The sequence below is a fragment of the Chrysemys picta genome, chromosome 9 (assembly GCF_011386835.1).
Source record: "Chrysemys picta bellii isolate R12L10 chromosome 9, ASM1138683v2, whole genome shotgun sequence".
Lineage (NCBI taxonomy): Eukaryota > Metazoa > Chordata > Testudines > Emydidae > Chrysemys > Chrysemys picta.
In genome coordinates, this window is record NC_088799.1 from 80,696,343 (window position 1) to 80,714,467 (window position 18,125).

Below are 18,125 nucleotides of genomic sequence, written 5' to 3' on the forward strand. Positions count from 1 at the left end.
CCCTGCGCCGCTCCCAGGCAGGGGCTTCCCCCGCTCAGCTGCCAGCCGCTGGAACAGCCTCGGACGGGCTGGGGTCCCCCCGCCCTGCCATGACATCACCTTTCCCGGCTGCCACACGCCTACCTGGGGAAAGCCGTACACCGGGAGGAGGAGAGAGGCTTAACCCTTTCCTGCCCCGGCCGGGGAGGAGGGCTGCTGGGGCCGGCCAGGCGCAGGGCTGGCGGACTGTGGAGCTGGGCACGCAACGGCCCAGTGTTGTCACTGACTCGCTCGGGGACTTTGGGCAAGTGGCGCAACCGCCTTCAGCCTCAGCTTCCCCGTCTGTAAAAGGGGACTGCTGCTGCCATGCAGCGCGCGCTGAAGGGAGAGCCTCGGAGCAGGACTGGGCCTTGCTGCCCCCTGGCTCTCCTGGAGGCGATCCACTTCCTAGTACAAAAAGCTCAGAGCGCTTCAACCGGGCAGCTCATAGCCCTCAGGGGTCTGGGTTAGCCCATGTTGGGCCAGGTGGATATGTTGGTCCTAAATCCCAGCCCCAGCTGCTGGAAGGGGTGGAATGTGGCTGTGGGGAAAATCTAGGTGTAGCTTTCCTCCTGGCCAGTGCTACCTGCTGCCCAAACAATGCCTGATGCCTTCCCATCTTATCACAAGATGCCTCCAGGCACAAGGTGCAGAATTCTTACCAGGACAGCAAGTCTGCCAGGGGAAAAGCCCCATTGGGATTCACCTGGTGGACCTGCAGAACACTCCCAAGTCCTGCACCCCAGAGTGAGGGAACGGGATCCAGCACTGCGCTTCGATCTGGCTTCAGGGATTGACTTCCCCATCTTCTGCTACTTTGGAGAGCAAGGGACTACTTAGATCCAAAATGCAAACTGTTCTCTATAGCAGAGGACTGTGCTACCTTTAGCTCCAGGGCCAGATTCGCAGCTTTAAGCCACCTCTGCTCCTCCTATGTAGTGGAGTCAGAGCCCAATGTAAATTAGAGCAGCCTCTGTACTGCTCTAATTTACACTGAAACTGTCCACAGCCCACAAGAGAGTATTCCAGGAGGAAACTCTGCTATTTTAGATCCCATTATGTTGTCAGAGCAGCATACATTACGCCTTAGGACAGCAGAACCTTAGGTCCCAAGGCTAAGGACCTGGGTTCTCCCACATGGCAATGCAAAGCACAACTGCTAGGGCACTTGGCTGACCCACAAGCTGCTAGTAGAAGAGTTTGTTTAAAAGGCGGAACACACATGCACACCCCACACCCTTCGTGTTATCTCCCATTAGAATTGAGACAGAAAAGTCCAATTGGAGCATCCAGCCCTTGTCAATGCAAAGCTGCCCTATGCAGTACATTCCTAAGGGTTGTGTCTGGTCCAAGTATGAATAACTCCATCAATGAGAACTGTGTTCCTTGGTTCTGGTCCAATTGACCTCATTGTGACCTACGTTTTCCTTTGCTCACTCTCATCACTTTCTTTCTACTAATTGAAATCCACCTTAAAGGGATACAGTCAACTTAAAGTAGCATCAGACTCTAAAAGGGGGTAATTTTTGACCGCTCTATCTTTGGTGCCTGATTTAGGGTGTTAATATTAATTTGGATAGTATGGGTTTTAGGCTTGCCAATTTGTTTGATCAGAAGATAAAAGTTCTTGTCCCGAATCAGGCTCCACAGAATTTACAAAGGACCCTCGGGGGTATGACAGGAAGCTTACACTGAGACAGATATAGCCTTAAAGACTTATTAAAATAAATGAAGTAGTAATTAAATGGTAAAATAATCAAAGATACAAGGTTACAATTGTATTACTTCTATTCAAAAGATACATACAGTATTATGGTATTATATACTATAAAGCTTTGGTTAATATACTTACACCCTTCCTTGATAACCTGGTGGTAAGAGACACAGGACCAGCCTCGCCTCTGGCGGTTCAAGTTCTTCAATTCTTGAGTGAGAGGTGCAAAGTTTAGAAGAAGCTAGAGCTATCGAAGCTAACTTAGTTTTGTTTATTAGGTTTTAATTTTAAGTTTGTTAGTTAAGTAAATTCTAAGAACAGAAGCTTAGGGAAACCAAGCTTAGCCTAGTCCCCTTGCAACTTAAAGTTTGAAAAGAAACGAGTACAGCCTACTAATAGTTAGTAGTCACCGTAGATAGGATAGAATAGAATAGACTACTCTAGTGAGGTGGGTCACCTCTTTTATAGGGCTCAAGTGCCGGAAGTCCTTCCTTCTATGCCCAAATTCCGTTCCTCACCCACAAAAATGTGAGGGTATGCTTACTCCATAGGCTAGTATGTTTGTGCGTATTGATTACATGTAAATACGCACCTATGTTATTTATGTTCTTTAGTCATTTCAGTTCTTTCCTTGTGGTGTACCTGTTAAGGCGTGGGTACAAACTTGGAAACCCCCTATACCATTTTTCCATTATCTATCTGCCTAGGCAAAAGGTCTTAGACATATGCGTGGATGCTGTCTAAATGAAAGGTCTTAATATAGATATGCTAACTTTGCCTTAGCTTAACATACAGGGTATGGCCTGTAGGTCCTTTGCATTACGGTCAAACTTACTTTAATATAAAGCTATAAACCTATTACAATAAACCAAATACTTAAACTATTTATATATATATATATATATATATATATATATATATATATGTGTGTGTGTGTGCATGCAAGCAAGCAAGTAGGTTAATCCTATAGGCTACACCTTTGAGCAGAAGGGCAATTGGGGGTGGAGAGGGAGTGCTGAAAATATGTTCTGGTTTTTGGCCAGCTCTAGCTTGAAGTAGTTTCAGGTCTATCAATGCCCTTATGCCTCTCCCAACCTTTGCGGGTTTGACAGTCACATTTTCCTATTTTTTAAAATGCTTTTCCCCGGTACTGCAGCAGTGGGAGAGACCCACACAAATAACTGGTAGTATGGGGCAAAGATGACAAGCTAACTCACTACAGATAGAAACTAGTGAAGCTGCCAATACCCAAACTGCTAACAAGTTCAAAAAGCAGAAAACTCAAAATGAGAGAATGATGCTGTTCTGGGATCTTTCCATTCTGGTGATACCAGGTGTCACTTGTAACAACAGTAGGTGCAAACTATTCAGAATTTTCAAGGTTAAATTTTCACTTTCATTTTGTTTTCACTCGTGAATTTCTCAGAAATTTTCCTTTGGGGCTGAAACATCACATGCTTGGTAGCAGGCCAATGGTAAAGGGGTTAGAAAATATTTCAGGCAATTTTCAGTTTGGGGAATATCTTAGAAGAATTATTCAGATTTGTTTTGGGAAAACATACTATGTGGGGTGAGATTTTCAAAACTTTCTGTAGGATTTTAACCACGCAACTCCCTCTAAAATGAATGAGTGTAGAGTGATAGATCTTCCACGCTGCTCTGAAAATTCCAACCATGCTGAATAACCACCAACGTCCTTAAAACTAGATCTAGAGCTGGGCAAATATTGTAAATACATTTCCAAGTATTAGGCCAGACTTTAAAAGAATTTGCTTTGACTGTAGTCACTTTCTGTGACTTTTCTAGCAAACTAGTTTACTGATTAAAAAAAAATATTGAGAGAGGTAAATAGCAGGGTCCCCCAAGGATCTGAACTGGGACCAGTGCCGTTCAACATACTCAAATGGTTTGGAAAAAGGGCTAAGCAGTGAGGTGGCAAAATTTGCAGATGGTACAAATCTACGCAAAATAGTTAAGTCCAAAGCTGACTGCAAAGCATTCCAAAGGGATCTCACAAAACTGGGTGAGTGGGCAGCAAAATGGCAGATGAAATTCAATGTTGATAAAACCAAAGTAATTCACATTGGAAAACATATTCCCAACTGTACATACAAAATGATGGAGTCTAAATTAGCTGTTACCACTCAAGAAAGAGATCTTGGAATCATTGTGGATACTTCTCTGAAAACATCTGCTCAGTGTGCAGTGGCAGTCAAAAAAGCTAACAGAATGTTAGGAACCATTAGTAAAGGAATAGATAAAACAGAAAATAACATAATGCTACTATATAAATCCATGGTAAACCCACACCTTGAATACTATGTGCAGTTCTGGCCACCTTATATCAGAAAAGATATTAGAATGGGATAAAGTACAGAAAAGGACAACAAAAATGATTAGAGGTATGGAACAGCTGCCATACAAGGAGATTAAAAAGACGGGGATTGTTCAATTTAGAAAAGAGACAACTAAGGGTGGATATGATAGTTATAAAACCATGAATGGTCTAAAGAAAAAGTGTTGTTTACCCCTTCACATAACACAAAAATCAGAGGTCACCCAATGAAGTTAATTGGCAACAGATTTAAAACAAAAGGAAGTGCTTCTTCACATAATGCATAATGCCTGTGAAACTCATTGCCAGTGATGTTATGAGGCCAAATGTATAAACCGGAGTTCAAAAATAATTAAGTTTATGGAAGATAGATCTCCCAATGGCTCTTAGCCAAGATGGTCAGGGACACAGCCCCAGGCTTTGGGCGTCCCTAAACCTCTGACTGCCAGAAGCAGAGACTGGATGATGGGATGGGGTTACGTGATAAGTTGCCCTGTTCTGTTCATTCCCTCTGAAGCATCTGGCACCAGCCACTGTCAGAAGACAGGATACTGGACTAGATGGACCATTGGTATGATCCAGTATGGCCATTATGTTCTTAGGAAAATAGGTTCTGTATTCTATTCCTAATTCCTGGTGGCATCAAATTCCCCCAACATATTCTTTGTTAGATTTAGTGCCAATTTATCTATTCCTCTGTGATCAAGATACCCTCAATATAGTTTTCTCAGCTTAGAGACAAGGATTTTTCCCTCTACGCCTTCCCATCCCTGGCCTCTCCAAAAATCACAAAAACATTGATTTCAAATAGAGGCATTAGCAAAAAGCTTTTGACAGACTAATCTTGCTAACATTCCTTTTACTAATATGTAAAAAAACATAGCACCTTGCTACTAAATAGCAAACACTATAAGCATGGTCCTATCTTTATATCTGTTTAAGCAAAAGCTGACAGGTGGGCAGTTTACTACTAATTGCACAATTACTCTAATGTAATACTGATCAGAAGATGCTGTGAGCCTAAAAGTGTCTTATAATTACTGCATTTAGGTGATAATTTTAACTCAAGTATTTGCTCAATTTTTCACCAAACCAGAACTTGCCAAGAGTAAAATTACATTAGTAGTGAGCAATTACTGCAAAAATTGCAAAAGCAAGGCAAACTGTTGTGTTTAAGAACTTTAAAGGACTGAAGAGAAGACTGGAAGAAGTCTCTTCCATCTCTATGATTTTCTGCAAGCAATTTTATCTGAGGTTGTATATCTCTTATGTTTGTTATTTAAAAACACACAAAAAAAACCCCTCATGTTTAATCATCTTCCAGTGACTTAGCATTTTGTTTAAAAATACCCTGTTCCTTTTAAAATAAAATCTCTCCACTCCCCCCTCAAAATACAATAAATGAAGTTACAGAAGAGGCAAAATTGATGGAATCCATACAATGAAACTCAAACTCATTCAAATGACAGAATCAAGCAAGCTGGTCATTGCAGAACTCTGAACTGCATTTCACAGCAGAGATTATGCTCACAAAATAGACTTGGAATGAAAGAACAGGCTGACACATGTTTCTTAAATCTTCCTTGGGGGTGTGTGAAGGGGGACTTTGAAGCACATAGATGCAAATATTCATTTCTGTTCTTTATTGAGGCAATTAAATAGCAGTTTCTTTTCAAAGGTAATGCTGCCCTCCTGTGGCCATTTGGACAAGAATATTTTTCAAATAAATCAGATTTGACATTAACAGCTTGGTACACACCATTTTAGGAGGGCAAGTAGCTAACCACTGCTTATTTAACACTGACAATCCACATATGGGCATGGCAGCAGAGCAAGTAGGAAGCACATCAAGAAGTAATATGTTTAGACAGTGAAAAATGTGATTGTGTTGTTTCCTTAGTCCTAGATGCTCCAAGCGTGACTGGTACTTGGAATAGCATTTGCACTTTGTAACCTGAGGATAAACAAGAGTATATAAGTACACCTTTACATAGCTGGCTCCAATCCAAGCCAGTCTGTAATAGCTGAAAGTCCTCATCCGATTGCTATTATTACCTGTTGTTACTTCCTCCTACTTCAGTACCGGATTCAAACACAGTAGTGATTAGACATATATGCATGTTTTTTGCGTGTTGCATGACCCTTAATATCAGTTAGCCCCTCATGAAGTAAGTAGTTCATTGGCTGCAGGAACACAGCTCTTAAAAAGGGAATTTAGTTCCATACACAATTTTATCTGCTTGGAAGGGACGTTACTACAGGGCTAATCAATGCAGTAAGCAGATTCAGCATGAAGAGTGGGTTACCTGAGCCTTGTAACACGGCCTGGCTGTACAATCACGCCATGAGAACTATCACTAATAGAAATGTGCATCCAAGAGATCATTAATCTTTTAAAACCAGATATGGATGAATTCATTTCCAAGTCTTTCATTGGAAATGTGCGTAACTCCAAATAGCAGCTCAGTTAGTAAGCTGTACTAAAAAGCAGGAGTTCTACAGTACCAAACTGGTCATGTTATGATAAAAAGTTATACGTGGAAAAGCTCCTTCATTGACCAGGTCTTGAGAGACTACACATTAGTGTTGGCATGTTTTCAGTGAATCAGTGACAACAGCAAACTACTCCTGCTAGATAACTGAAATTAGGTTCTTTGCTTCTTGATGTTTATTTTGGTGGAGACTATGACCAGCTGCATTCGGGGACATTGAAAGTTTAGTAACCCTTTCACCTGAAGAAGCGTATGTGAGTGGACAGGTGTGAGAGGGGCACAGATTAAGCAGGAGCAGAATCAATATGGATTAGGCTTGGACAGAGTACAATTATTGAACAAACAACAGAGTGCCCTAATGGGAGCTGTGTTCCTTCCCTAAGACAGAGGTTTTTAGTATAGTGAATAGGATAAGTCCTACTAGGACCTTTTCTCCCCTGCTTTGCACCTTGGTGTGTACACATGTGAAAACTGGGTGCAAAATCCTACCATGTCAGAATTCACCACTTACTTATACCCATAGGAACATTTTACAAGCACAAAACCCAAGCCAAAGGAAAAAGAAGAACTGTTTCTTTCCCCATCCTTCCTTAATTCAGACCATCTTCCCTGAAGACCACATAAAACTCATGGTCCTTTGGACAAAGGCTGGATAGGATTTCCTTTAGAGCCTTTCACAAGAATGCTCACGGCCCCATAGGTAGCTGTTGTGTTCCCAGGTCCTGGTAACTCAGGATGCATAATGCTTATAATAAAGCTTGTCCAAATTGGCATTTAAAAAAATATTAACATTATTGAGAACTGCCAGTTAACATCGATCCTAGAGTGCAGTCAATAGTACAGTGCATACACTACTTTCAAATCACAGACGCTCTATGTCCCTTTCAGTATTTTAATTTATTACTTTAAAATTTAACAAATAATTTACATGTTCTCTTTTTCACAGGTCTGGTACGTATAAGGGAAGAAGATCAAACTTAATTCAGATTCAAAGGGGTTTTCAGAACATACAAGTGACCGTATCAAAGTTTGAGTGGGAAAGAATACCGGTTTATGCATCAGAAGAGCATCTGCTTTCACTACAGAAAAATTATACATTTCATTAAGGCAAAAAGTCTACTCTACTCCCCATGCCCTGACCTTCCCCTCTCCCCACCACCTGCTTTAAAATGGAAAGAGACACTTTTCCCCTTGGTAAGTAAGACAGTAAGTGACCATATGCATCCTCAAATCATAAACTTAAATAAATATTGTGCTTATATGGATTAACTGTACAAATTTTTTGGAGGAATACAAAAGATATAAACCAGATGCAATGAGTATATGATTTACAATCAGATCAGCATGTTGAGAGTAGATTTAGAACCACTCATTATATGTTACCCCTGGACTTCATAAAATGCTGCAATTTTGAAGGAACATAGTCAACTGGAATTAGTCAGTTTCTAAAGATAAATTAGAAGGAGGTGCAGGTGTTACACCTGCCCATGGTTGTGATTTTACAGTTACATTTTCCTATTTTTGAATCCTTTACCTCCACCCAAATGCTGTGGGAACAAATCAACTTAAACAGCAGTAAGCTAACTGTACTCAAAATGCTGGCAAATTTTATTCAGCTACAGCCATCTTTGTACCTGCTGTTAATAACAGAAAAGGCTTCAGACAGAAGTGTGATTTTTTTTCAGTTGCTGGTACTCACAAAGGGAAGATTTGCTGCACACACAAAATTTCAATCATACCATGTTGTGAATAATACACGAAGAGCGCAAATCTTCTCTCTCCATCTGACAGATGAACATCTGTAGACTGGTTCTTTACCGGTCCACATATTAGCATGGAAACATTTTATCAATAGGTACTTCAGGTTACCCATAACTATTTTAGATGTATTTTAACTACAGCAAACACGAGCAATGTGTGCGTCTTGGATAAGTCACTCCAGAACACATACATTTCGGACATCACAATCAAACTCTAAGATGGAGAGTCCTCAGGCTATAGTAATATCTTTGCTCTATAGTCAGTCAACTTCCTGTTCACAAGCATCATAGAAAATTAGACTTAATTTTAGCTTCTAGCTTTTATGAACTGAAATAAAATTAACAGAAAGGAGCAACTGTGAAGCCATACAACTTGATGCCCATATTCAGGGCTGCTTGCCTTCTCAGCATGTTTTTTGCTAAGATAAGGCTTTGTTTACAAAAAGGGTTAGACTTTCAAAAATGCAAACATTCCCCTTTCTCCTTCAGCTAATAGACCAAGACAGATATGCAGACAAGCTTCTTCAGAACAGATGATAATGCTGTATAGAGATTTATTTTTAAAGGGGTTTATTGCATTCTTGAAATAAATTCCCCTGTTGATACCAGTGTAAGTGCAGTTGGGTGGATTCACTATGACAATGAACTGTAGGAACTAGAAGCAGTGATGGTTTAAAAAATAAAAAAATTAAAATGTAGCTTTATTCAACTGAAAGCATGAAACTTCAGAATATATACAGTTCCTCACCTGCATCCTGTTGTACACTGCTAAAGACTTTAGGGAATTATGCTTTCTAAGCATGTGTATCTACATTTGTAGACTTTATTGCTTTGAAAGGGGGCAGTTTCCACTCTTAAAGGCATTACTGCTACAAGCCACAAGTTACACCTTCACTGTATAACCAGAACATTTTCCCCTACTCCTTTTCACATTAAAAACTCTGTAGACTAAAAACCCTATAATGGCTCCTTTTAAATGATTAAATCAACAAAAATAACCCTCCTCTGCCATTCACAACCTAAAAGCAATATATTAATTCTCATAGAATAAGCCACCTTGAAACTCAGAAGTAAACAAAATAAAGCATGAATGGAGGATTTTAAATCATGCTTCTCACATTTGTAGTTTAAATTAAAAACTCTTCTTTCCTGACAACTGTCTCCTCTCAAGGAGATATTGATAAATTCTAATGTTATTTATTTTAAAGAAATTTACATACCTGACAGTTTAAATCATAAGAGACACTGGGGGGAGGGGGGAAGAGGGGAAAATCAAATCTTTCAGAAAAGATTGACTTTCCAGAAAGTGTGCACATCTAGATTTTGATTATGTAATTCTTACTCTTATGAACAATTCCCTTGATCTCGATGAGAGTACTCATTTGAGTAGGGAATGAAGAACTGGGCCCAAAGAGTCTAATTTTAATGGTCTAACAGATTTTCCATCTTTTTCACTTGCCTAAGATATTTGTTTTTAACATCTTATAAAGTGCACTTGATTTAACTGGACTGAAAAGTTGAACTGCACAGCTTTAAAAACAAATATACAAAGCCATCTCACATCCCATATCAGTAACAATTTGAGTATGAACTTAAAAATGCACCGTTGCATTTTACAATTAAGTATCTGAATACTTACACCTCCCACAGCAGCAAATCTAGCATAAGAAAGGCAGTAAATGAAGCTGTCTGCTCCGCAAACTCACTGATGTCAGCTATTGCAGACAGAAAGAAGCAAGAGCCTAAATTCAGGTCTTCGCAGGGAGTAACTAAATCAGTTTTCTCCCCACCCTTCGTGCCTGCCAAACGTGAATTAATTTCTTACAATCTACAGTCAGTGATTTGGGATCCTAAACGTGTGTCTATGAGTGTTTAGAAAAAGATCTGCACTTCATATTTAAAAATAAAACTAAGTACATTTACATCTCAATAGGATCTGACTAGTCAATTTCAAGATTATTTTCAATCTACTAGTACATGAGAAAGCATGAAATTATGTTCCTCTTTAGAATTAACTATATATTTGAACTGCAACTTTTGCCCCCTTACCCCCAACCCCAAATTTTGATGTTCTGCAGCTCTTCTTGTGTGTGGCTTACTATATAACACAAATAACCTCAAAGAGTACCTATGCAGGATGTTATCTTTGTGTCAGAGAAGGACTGGCACATTTGTGTATCTGTATCAGCTTCTGCAGAACAGGCATGTACACATAGCACATATTTGAAGGAAGAGACCATCCCCGTTTATAAATATTCAGTCTAAATCTACAGAAGTTTCATATTTCCCCCTACCAAAAGCAGGAGCCATAGGTACAAATGCCAACATTTACGTGGAAGTGCCACCCCTCTAAACAACCAAATATAAGTCACTCTAAGCAATTAAGCGCCAGATCCCCATACTAGTTCAGAACACCTTCACTTATGGACCATTTAATTCATTCCTCTGTCCTAAATATTATAACAGGTTTGAGTCCTTGTTTTGTATGTTAATGGGCAAACATCTCAAGTACCAAAAGTTCAGTTCACTCAGTAGGAATTCATTGCAGCGATGGTACACTGCTCTCCAGCTGCCAGATTCTCTGTTCAAAAGTTGCACAGTGATAGCTGGGAAATCAGTGCCATCACCTTAAATGTATAGAATCTGAAGCCTTCCTCTGGACTTTGACATTCTGATCTTGGGTTACCAAAGGGGAATTTGTAAGTGTCCAGTGCAAACACCATCTCCTCATGAAATTGTGTGGATCAGTTAGTGTCACACTAGTATTTGAGACATTTAGCTTGTGAACTGTTCCCAACACATGAAATGACTGAAGTGTGTAAGTGCACAAGAGCAGTTTGCATCAGTGTGAACAGAAACAGTTCCCTTCAGACATGCTCTGATGAAGAAAAGCATGGAGCAAACATGCATATTTTTGCTGAGACCTGAAATTTGATCTGAAAAGGAAAAAAGTATTGCCCCTGCGATGCACCTTGTATAGATTTCACCTCTTTGCACATCTAGGAGAGAGACAGGATTTAGTTACCCTTCTTCCCTACCCAGTATGGGTCAGAAAACGTGTTCTATTAGTCATAGGGCAATATTCAATTTTAAAGAGAACTCAAAGCATGAACTGGAATTCTGCTAAGTCAGATAGTTATTACCTAATCTTCAGTTATCAATCTTCTTGACGTTCAAGATAGGATTGTATCCTCTCCATTCTCACAAACTTCCTTTCCTCGTCTGCATTCCTCAGATGAATGAGTCTCTTCTCAGACTGGGCATTTTTTATTTATACTAAACAGCAGGATTAAATAAAATTCAGTAGCTGGATTTCTGTATCTTTCAAGCAACTGGCTCCTTGTATATCTCATTCTTAGAAATGATGAATGCTTCAGCTCTCTGGCTTTATCCCATAGCCTGCTTTTTTTTTTTTTACAGTATCTATAAATTGGAGATAAAGCCCACAAATTAACAGCAGCACTTATGGAAACTTCCAGTTCTGTGTTGTGCGTCTCTGTTGATCCCTCATCACTGAGGTGTAAAGGTGAGAATCATCCAGCTGATAACAAAGTAGAAGAGGAAGATGGGATAAACAACAAGAGCTTTGCGATTTGGAGGCTGGCTGTCTGCCAGAAAGGCTGTGGATGCTGGTGACAAAGAGAGAACACACACTTGAAATGTGCACAAAGCTAAAAGATTTTCAAACTGAATCAGAAACCAGTACATGCTTCTAAATTAGGGTCTCCTGTACATTTAAAGGTGAAAAGAAAAGCTATAATAAAGGGAAGACTCCCACATTTTGTGCTAAAGACATTTCTCCCCCTCACTACTTGTATGTCTTCCTTTATCAGCTGGAAAGGAAACATTTGGAGGATGTTACATGCCAAGCGACATATTTTCAAAATAAGACTAACAGAAACAGTGCAAAAATGTTTACATTACATAAGTGTTTTTCAGTGGTATTTAACATAGGCCAGGAAATAAAGTTCCCAGTACTCCTATGTTGGTGTAATATACTGTTTTTCTCTTCTTCAAAAGCAACATATTACAGCAACCCTTCCTCCAGGCAAGAAATGCTAACTGCAGAGCAAATGTGAGTCTGTCAACATGGCTATGACCAGGAGCATCAGCTGGGGCATGGGGAAGGGCTGAGAGTGCTGCTTCCACAAAACCTCACCAACTTGGAGAACCCAAACCATGATCTCTTCTTGACCCATGTTACCAGCAGACTGCCTGGCAGACCCACCTTAACAGCAAAATCACTCAACTCTTTATTCTTTTGCATCCATGATACAGTTTTGTTGCTAAAACTTCCTTACCTAGGGTTGACCAGCCAAACATAGCCATCACTACAACAAGTCGCACAATGAAGCTGACAGTCCCCGAGCTTGCTAGTAGTACCAGCCTGCACACGAGCATAGCCACTGTCAGAGGCAGGACACAGTAACCCAGGACACAAAGGCTCTGAAAAAAAGATCTAGAAGGGGGCAAAGGGAGATGGAGGAAGAAAGACAAGGAATTTGTGTCTGAGTAACAAAAATGTTATTCCACACATTGGAGCATTTTCATTGCTATTGTTCACATGTATACTCACATGGTTCCTCCAAGCAGTTTTGAGTTTAGTGTAATGACAACTGCTCCAAACCAGATGATAACAAAGACCTCGGCAAACTGGGGACCCCCATCTTCTTTACTGTCTGCTGACCCTCCCTGAAGCATCCTGAGGCAGAGAATAGAGCAAAATGCTAGATGAACACACGGCAGTAACTATATTTCATTTTTTATTTCTAACATCTGTATTAAGCCTAAGAGATGATGATTCTCAGGTAGGTTGGAGTCAAATTTCTCTTTGTTTATTATTTGAGTAGATAGCATGATCAGTTCTGTACAAAAGAGAAGAAGACAACTCCTGCCCCATGGAGTTTATAGTGCAAGTTAGACAGAAAAAAGGTACTTCAATAATACAATGATGTATGGCCTCCAACAGTGGATGGTCAAAGGAAAGTCATATCTTAAAGTGGCATGGAGGGTTTGTTTATTTTTAAACAGATTTGGATGCACTGATTACTTTGAGAGATTATCAAGACCTACATTAAGAAAGGTTTTGAATGAGACAGGACTGATGCACAAAGCTAAGGGAAGTCAGAAGGGTAGCATAGAAGAAGGTATGAAAGAGGTAGTAATGGACTTTGTCCCATATATCAACAAGCACTTTTCAAAGGCAGGCTTTATTCCCATTTTACAAGTGACTTACCCAAGGAGAAACAATGAGTCAGTAGCGTTACAAGCAACAGAACTCAAGTCTCCTGATTTGGAGTCCTGAGCTCTATCCACTGAACCACAATATGAGGGACTAAAAGTGAGGCTTGGACAGATGAAACAAATGTGACCTAATTGAAAGGGATGCCATTTAAAAAAAAAAAAATCACTTCTCTAAAAGATTTTATCTACAACTGTTACATGTAATATCCAAAATTGCTACAACTGAAAGATGAGAAATATTAGTTAATTTGCACCGCAGTTTCTTTACTTTGTACAGTTGACAGTACTTTATGTCTAATCAATTTCTCCATTTTGTTGATGTAGATAAGCGGTCGGCAACGTTCGGCACGCGGCTCGCCAGGGTAAGCACCCTTGCGGGCCGGGCCAGTTTTATTTACCTGCTGACGTGGCAGGTTCGGCCGATCGCGGCCCCCACTGGCCGCGGTTCGCCGTTCCGGGCCAACGGGGGCTGTGGGAAGCGGCGCGGGCGAGGGATGTGCTGGCCGCGGCTTCCTGTCGCCCCCATTGGCCCGGGACGGCGAACCGCGGCCAGTGGGGACCGTGATCAGCCGAACCTGCCACGTCAGCAGGTAAATAAACTGGCCCGGCCCGCTAGGGTGCTTACCCTGGCAAGCCGCGTGCCGAACGTTGCCGACCCCTGCCTTAGAGTATTGCTATATTAAACATGTATTCTGCAGTAGAACCCAGAGGGCCTAATACAGATTGGGGCCACATTGTGTTGTATGTCTAAGACATACATAGTCCATGCCCTGAAAAAATTACAGCCAAGATGACAAGTTAGATGGATGGAGGAAGACAGTCAACTATATACAGTTTTTGTGTACATGCACATTTATTTTACCATAGATAAAATGTCAATTATCCCCGTGGTGGGTTTGTTTGTTTTTTCCAACACACAACATTGGTCAGGTGAAAAGGGGAACAGTCGATAGCTATAGCTTCCAGACCATTAGTACAACTCATGGATGACTTAGTACTGCAGCTGTATATGTAAAAGGAAAAGTGATATAGTAACTAGGTTTTTTTAGAATAGTATCTTAACAGTTATGCCTTATGGACCATCAACTCATTGTTGCAAAAGTTAAGGATGGTGTTATTTTAACCAGTAGAATCAAAGCCTTGCTCTTGTTTTTTTCATATCCCCATACAAGATTCAAAACAGACTGCCTGTGGGATCTATAACTCAACCATGTTGTGCAAAGTGCAAATAGAAACTTATTCTAATATATAAACTTGCCCTATGGGATATTGCCTCCTGATCCAACCATGTTAACAGCATTTTAACAGTCAAAAGAAGAGATTAAGGCTTTCGTGCTTTATAATTATACAGCAAAATAATAATTTAGCAGATTTTCAGTAACGTAAGTTTGCTTTGGAAGCTGCCCTCAGTTGTATTTTGAAATGACAAATGGGCAACAAAAAACAATAAGCCCAGAGTTTTCATATCACGAGTGATGAGCAACAAAGCTTGCATTTTTCTTCCTGGATAACGCATATGAAATGCAGAACATTTAGCCCAAAGAATACTTACTGTACACACTAAAAATCAAGAATTACCAGGACCTCTGTAGTTTTCGATACAATTTATCCCCAAGATAGCAGGGCTAGACAGGAATAATTTATTACCTACATTTACCCTAAAATCCCAAATAAAAAGAGATGCCCTTAATAAGTTTAGGGTTTTAGAGTCAATTGCTCATATAAGTTTCACCATTAATATCTGTAGCATATCAGCCTAAGCACTAGAGTAACCTGACCATGACATGTCAAAAATTCCCTCCTCCATTCGCACATAGAAAAAGAACAGATACTTACAATGCAAGTGACACACACAGCACCAAAGGACCCCAAAGATCCCCTATAGAGAAAGAAACAGAATGACATCAGATACTGATGTTCAGAACAGTATCTCTCTAGCAAAAAAAAAAGTATTAAAACAGCCCAGTGTATCCCTTTTCCAATTTCCAATCCCATAATTGTCATAGCTAACATCTGGGGTCATATACTGTATATAAAGATGCATTCAAATTAAGGACATCTGGACTCATTCTGATAAACAGTTCACTTTAAAGAGATGTCTGTTGTTCTGCCTCTTCACACAACTGCCTCATTTGCTTTTGTTATTCTGTATCTTGCAGAGAAACAACATATGGCTATTCCATTTTCCAGATATTTCATTAAAGCAAAGGCTTTGTCCAACCCATGCAGTGGCTTCTAGGAATATTTGTCTTGTAATGTTGGTCTTCCCAAGATTTAGAAAATCTGATACGTACAGTCTCTGAGGAGCGCGCTGCTCTTTTTGGGATACATGACATGCACAAATTTCTTTCCAACTGCCTTTAGATCTCGCATCTGAAACACATAAGTGACATCTCTAGTACACCATTTCACGGGTATTAAAGTGTTAACAAAATGAAGGGGGGAATACTTTTGCAAGCTACAAATCATAACATATCTCTTCATTTAATATCAGTGATATTTGGGTCAGATGCTTTTTATAGCATGCATTATAATAGTATAAAAATTAGATTCACAGCATAATGAGTCCCAGTGCATGAAATCAGCTAGATTCCTCTTTTCATAACATCCAGCTAATAATGTTATTTGTTCGCTGCTCCAAGAAGAGAAGATTTCGTTGTCTGGCTAATTCCCCACCCCTGCTTGATGCCCTGGCAACTACAGAAATGTAGTGGGTCACAGAACAAATTTGAGGATTTTGATGTTTGTAATTCAGATTCCTTGCCCAAAAGAGTTTTTGTTTTGTAAAATTTTGAATTTTAAAATTTACAACCAATTACAAAGCAAGAAAACCAACATTTCTTGTTGTATTTGGCCCAAGAGATCAGAAAAACTTAGTGTGTTATCACAGATACAGTAAAGCAGTTGTTTTCAGCCTTTTTTCATTTGCAGAACCCAAAAAATTTCAAATGGAAGTGCGGATCCCTTTGGAAATTTTAGACATAGGCTGAGGACCCACACGGGTCCACAGACCACAAGGCTGAAAACCACTGCAGTAAGTAAGGCATATAAACTCACAATAGTATCCTTAACTGGTTCATCCAATGTGGAGTAGTCTTCATCAGGAGAGTGAGATCCAACAGGAACTGTGATCTCCCCTTCCACTGGAATATCTTCTGATATTGACACATCTGAGAGACCTGCAAACTAATCATTTTTTTAAAGTTTTTTTTTTTAAATACAGAAAATAGCTGATGTTTGCCTAGGACTTTTTCTGCAGAGTATAAAGAGAGTAATGAGCAATCTAACTTATTTAAATATTCTCTTTGTAAAGTAATTCGTATTCTAGTAGCAGCCTCCCTATTTCAAACAATTCACAACTAAGAGGCAAGCCACAATGTGTGAGCAGGAGGGACCATAAATACAAGCAAAGGTTATTTTCTTCTCCTTGTCAATAGACCCCAGGTACTCCCTCCCCTGCTACCTTATGACTTGTGTTTGTCCTTATTTACATTGTAAGCTCTCTAGGTCAGGCTACAAGACTTGTCTATGTCCTGTAAAGAAGTGTGTACATTGATGATGCTACATAATTTTATAATAATGACAGCAATACATTTAAGCACAGCATGAAAGCAAGGACCACTGTAAAGTGAATATACACATATCCATATCCCCAGTATAAACTACATAGATGAAGCACCAAATGAAGTGTATGTAGTGAATAATACATTTATTTCTCCACCACCAACAGCTGTAACAGGATTTTTGTTGCTGAGTGATGCAAGCAAATAAAGAGTAGCCTGGTCTGCTGAAGGGAACCCTGTTCAGGAGGACCTACAAAGGGACCTACAAAGGGACAGAGGAAAGTTTCTAGAATAATACTATTGTTGTGCTTGACTCTAACATCTACCGGGGGAGGGGGGAGTGGCAATTATTTAAGCCTTCCTCTTCATCCCCTTGAGTTAGTGCAACTGTCTCCAAGTTACAGGTGAAGAAACTGAAGCACAGAAAAGCGAAGTGGCTTTCCCAAGGTCTCACAGAAAGTCAGTGGCATAGATGGGAAATAAACCTGCCCCATTCGAACCACTAGGCTCCTCTTTTCCCCAAGCCCAGGACTCCATGAGCCACCCACAACCTCTAGACCCTCCCCTCAGCTCAGCCGCTGAGCTGAACCCCACACCCCAGCCAGGAACAGAACCCAGGAGTCCGGGCGCGCCCCCTTTCCAGCTCCGGCCCCTCCATCCAGGCGCGACGGTGCTGGGTCTCCCCCATACATCCCGGAACTGGGACTGGGCCGCCGCCCCCCGACCCCTTTCTCACCAGCGGTTTCGCGGCTCCCCCAGCCCTGCTCTCTTCTGCCTCCGCCATCTTGGCCCCGCTATCCCGGCTGCGGCTGATGCGACGTGGAGACGGATTCACCGCCTCATCGGCCCGCGCAGCGCGCGTGGAGATTGCGTCATTCGCCCGAGTATCCATGGCAGCGCCGGACCCAGCCACCAGAGGGGCCGCAGGGTAACAGCCGAGATTTAAAGGGACAGACGCAGCCGACTCGAGGTGGGGAAGGGGACACAGCGCAGAGCCTC

The 18,125-nt window shown here is 40.7% G+C and overlaps 1 protein-coding gene across 2 annotated transcripts; it reads right to left on the reverse strand.

Annotated features, from left to right (window-relative positions):
* Nucleotides 1-7,437: 7,437 nt before the first annotated feature.
* Nucleotides 7,438-18,125, reverse strand: YIPF6 (Yip1 domain family member 6). 2 transcript variants are annotated; one of them, XM_005279529.5, is made up of 7 exons: nucleotides 17,863-18,125; nucleotides 16,621-16,749; nucleotides 15,858-15,936; nucleotides 15,400-15,442; nucleotides 12,896-13,021; nucleotides 12,621-12,778; nucleotides 7,438-11,948 (listed from the first exon to the last, which is right to left on the reverse strand). In XM_005279529.5, the coding sequence occupies exons 1-7, from the start codon at nucleotides 18,016-18,018 to the stop codon at nucleotides 11,830-11,832; spliced, it is 810 nt and encodes a 269-aa protein (XP_005279586.1). In that variant the 5' UTR covers nucleotides 18,019-18,125; the 3' UTR covers nucleotides 7,438-11,829. The 2 variants fall into 2 exon arrangements, with proteins under 2 accessions (XP_005279586.1, XP_023965268.1); XM_024109500.3 differs by having other exon boundaries at nucleotides 16,636-16,749; nucleotides 17,863-18,049.

Excerpts from the sequence above, each read along its gene's own strand:
- YIPF6 (XM_005279529.5), bottom strand. The coding sequence starts at position 18,018 with ATGGATACTCGGGCGAATGACGCAATCTCCACGCGCGCTGCGCGGGCC. Across the intron at positions 16,750-17,862 it reads GGGGAGCCGCGAAACCGCTG|TTTGCAGGTCTCTCAGATGT; the intron begins GTGAGAAAGGGG and ends AAAAATGATTAG. Across the intron at positions 11,949-12,620 it reads GTTTGGCTGGTCAACCCTAG|CATCCACAGCCTTTCTGGCA; the intron begins GTAAGGAAGTTT and ends CTTTGTCACCAG.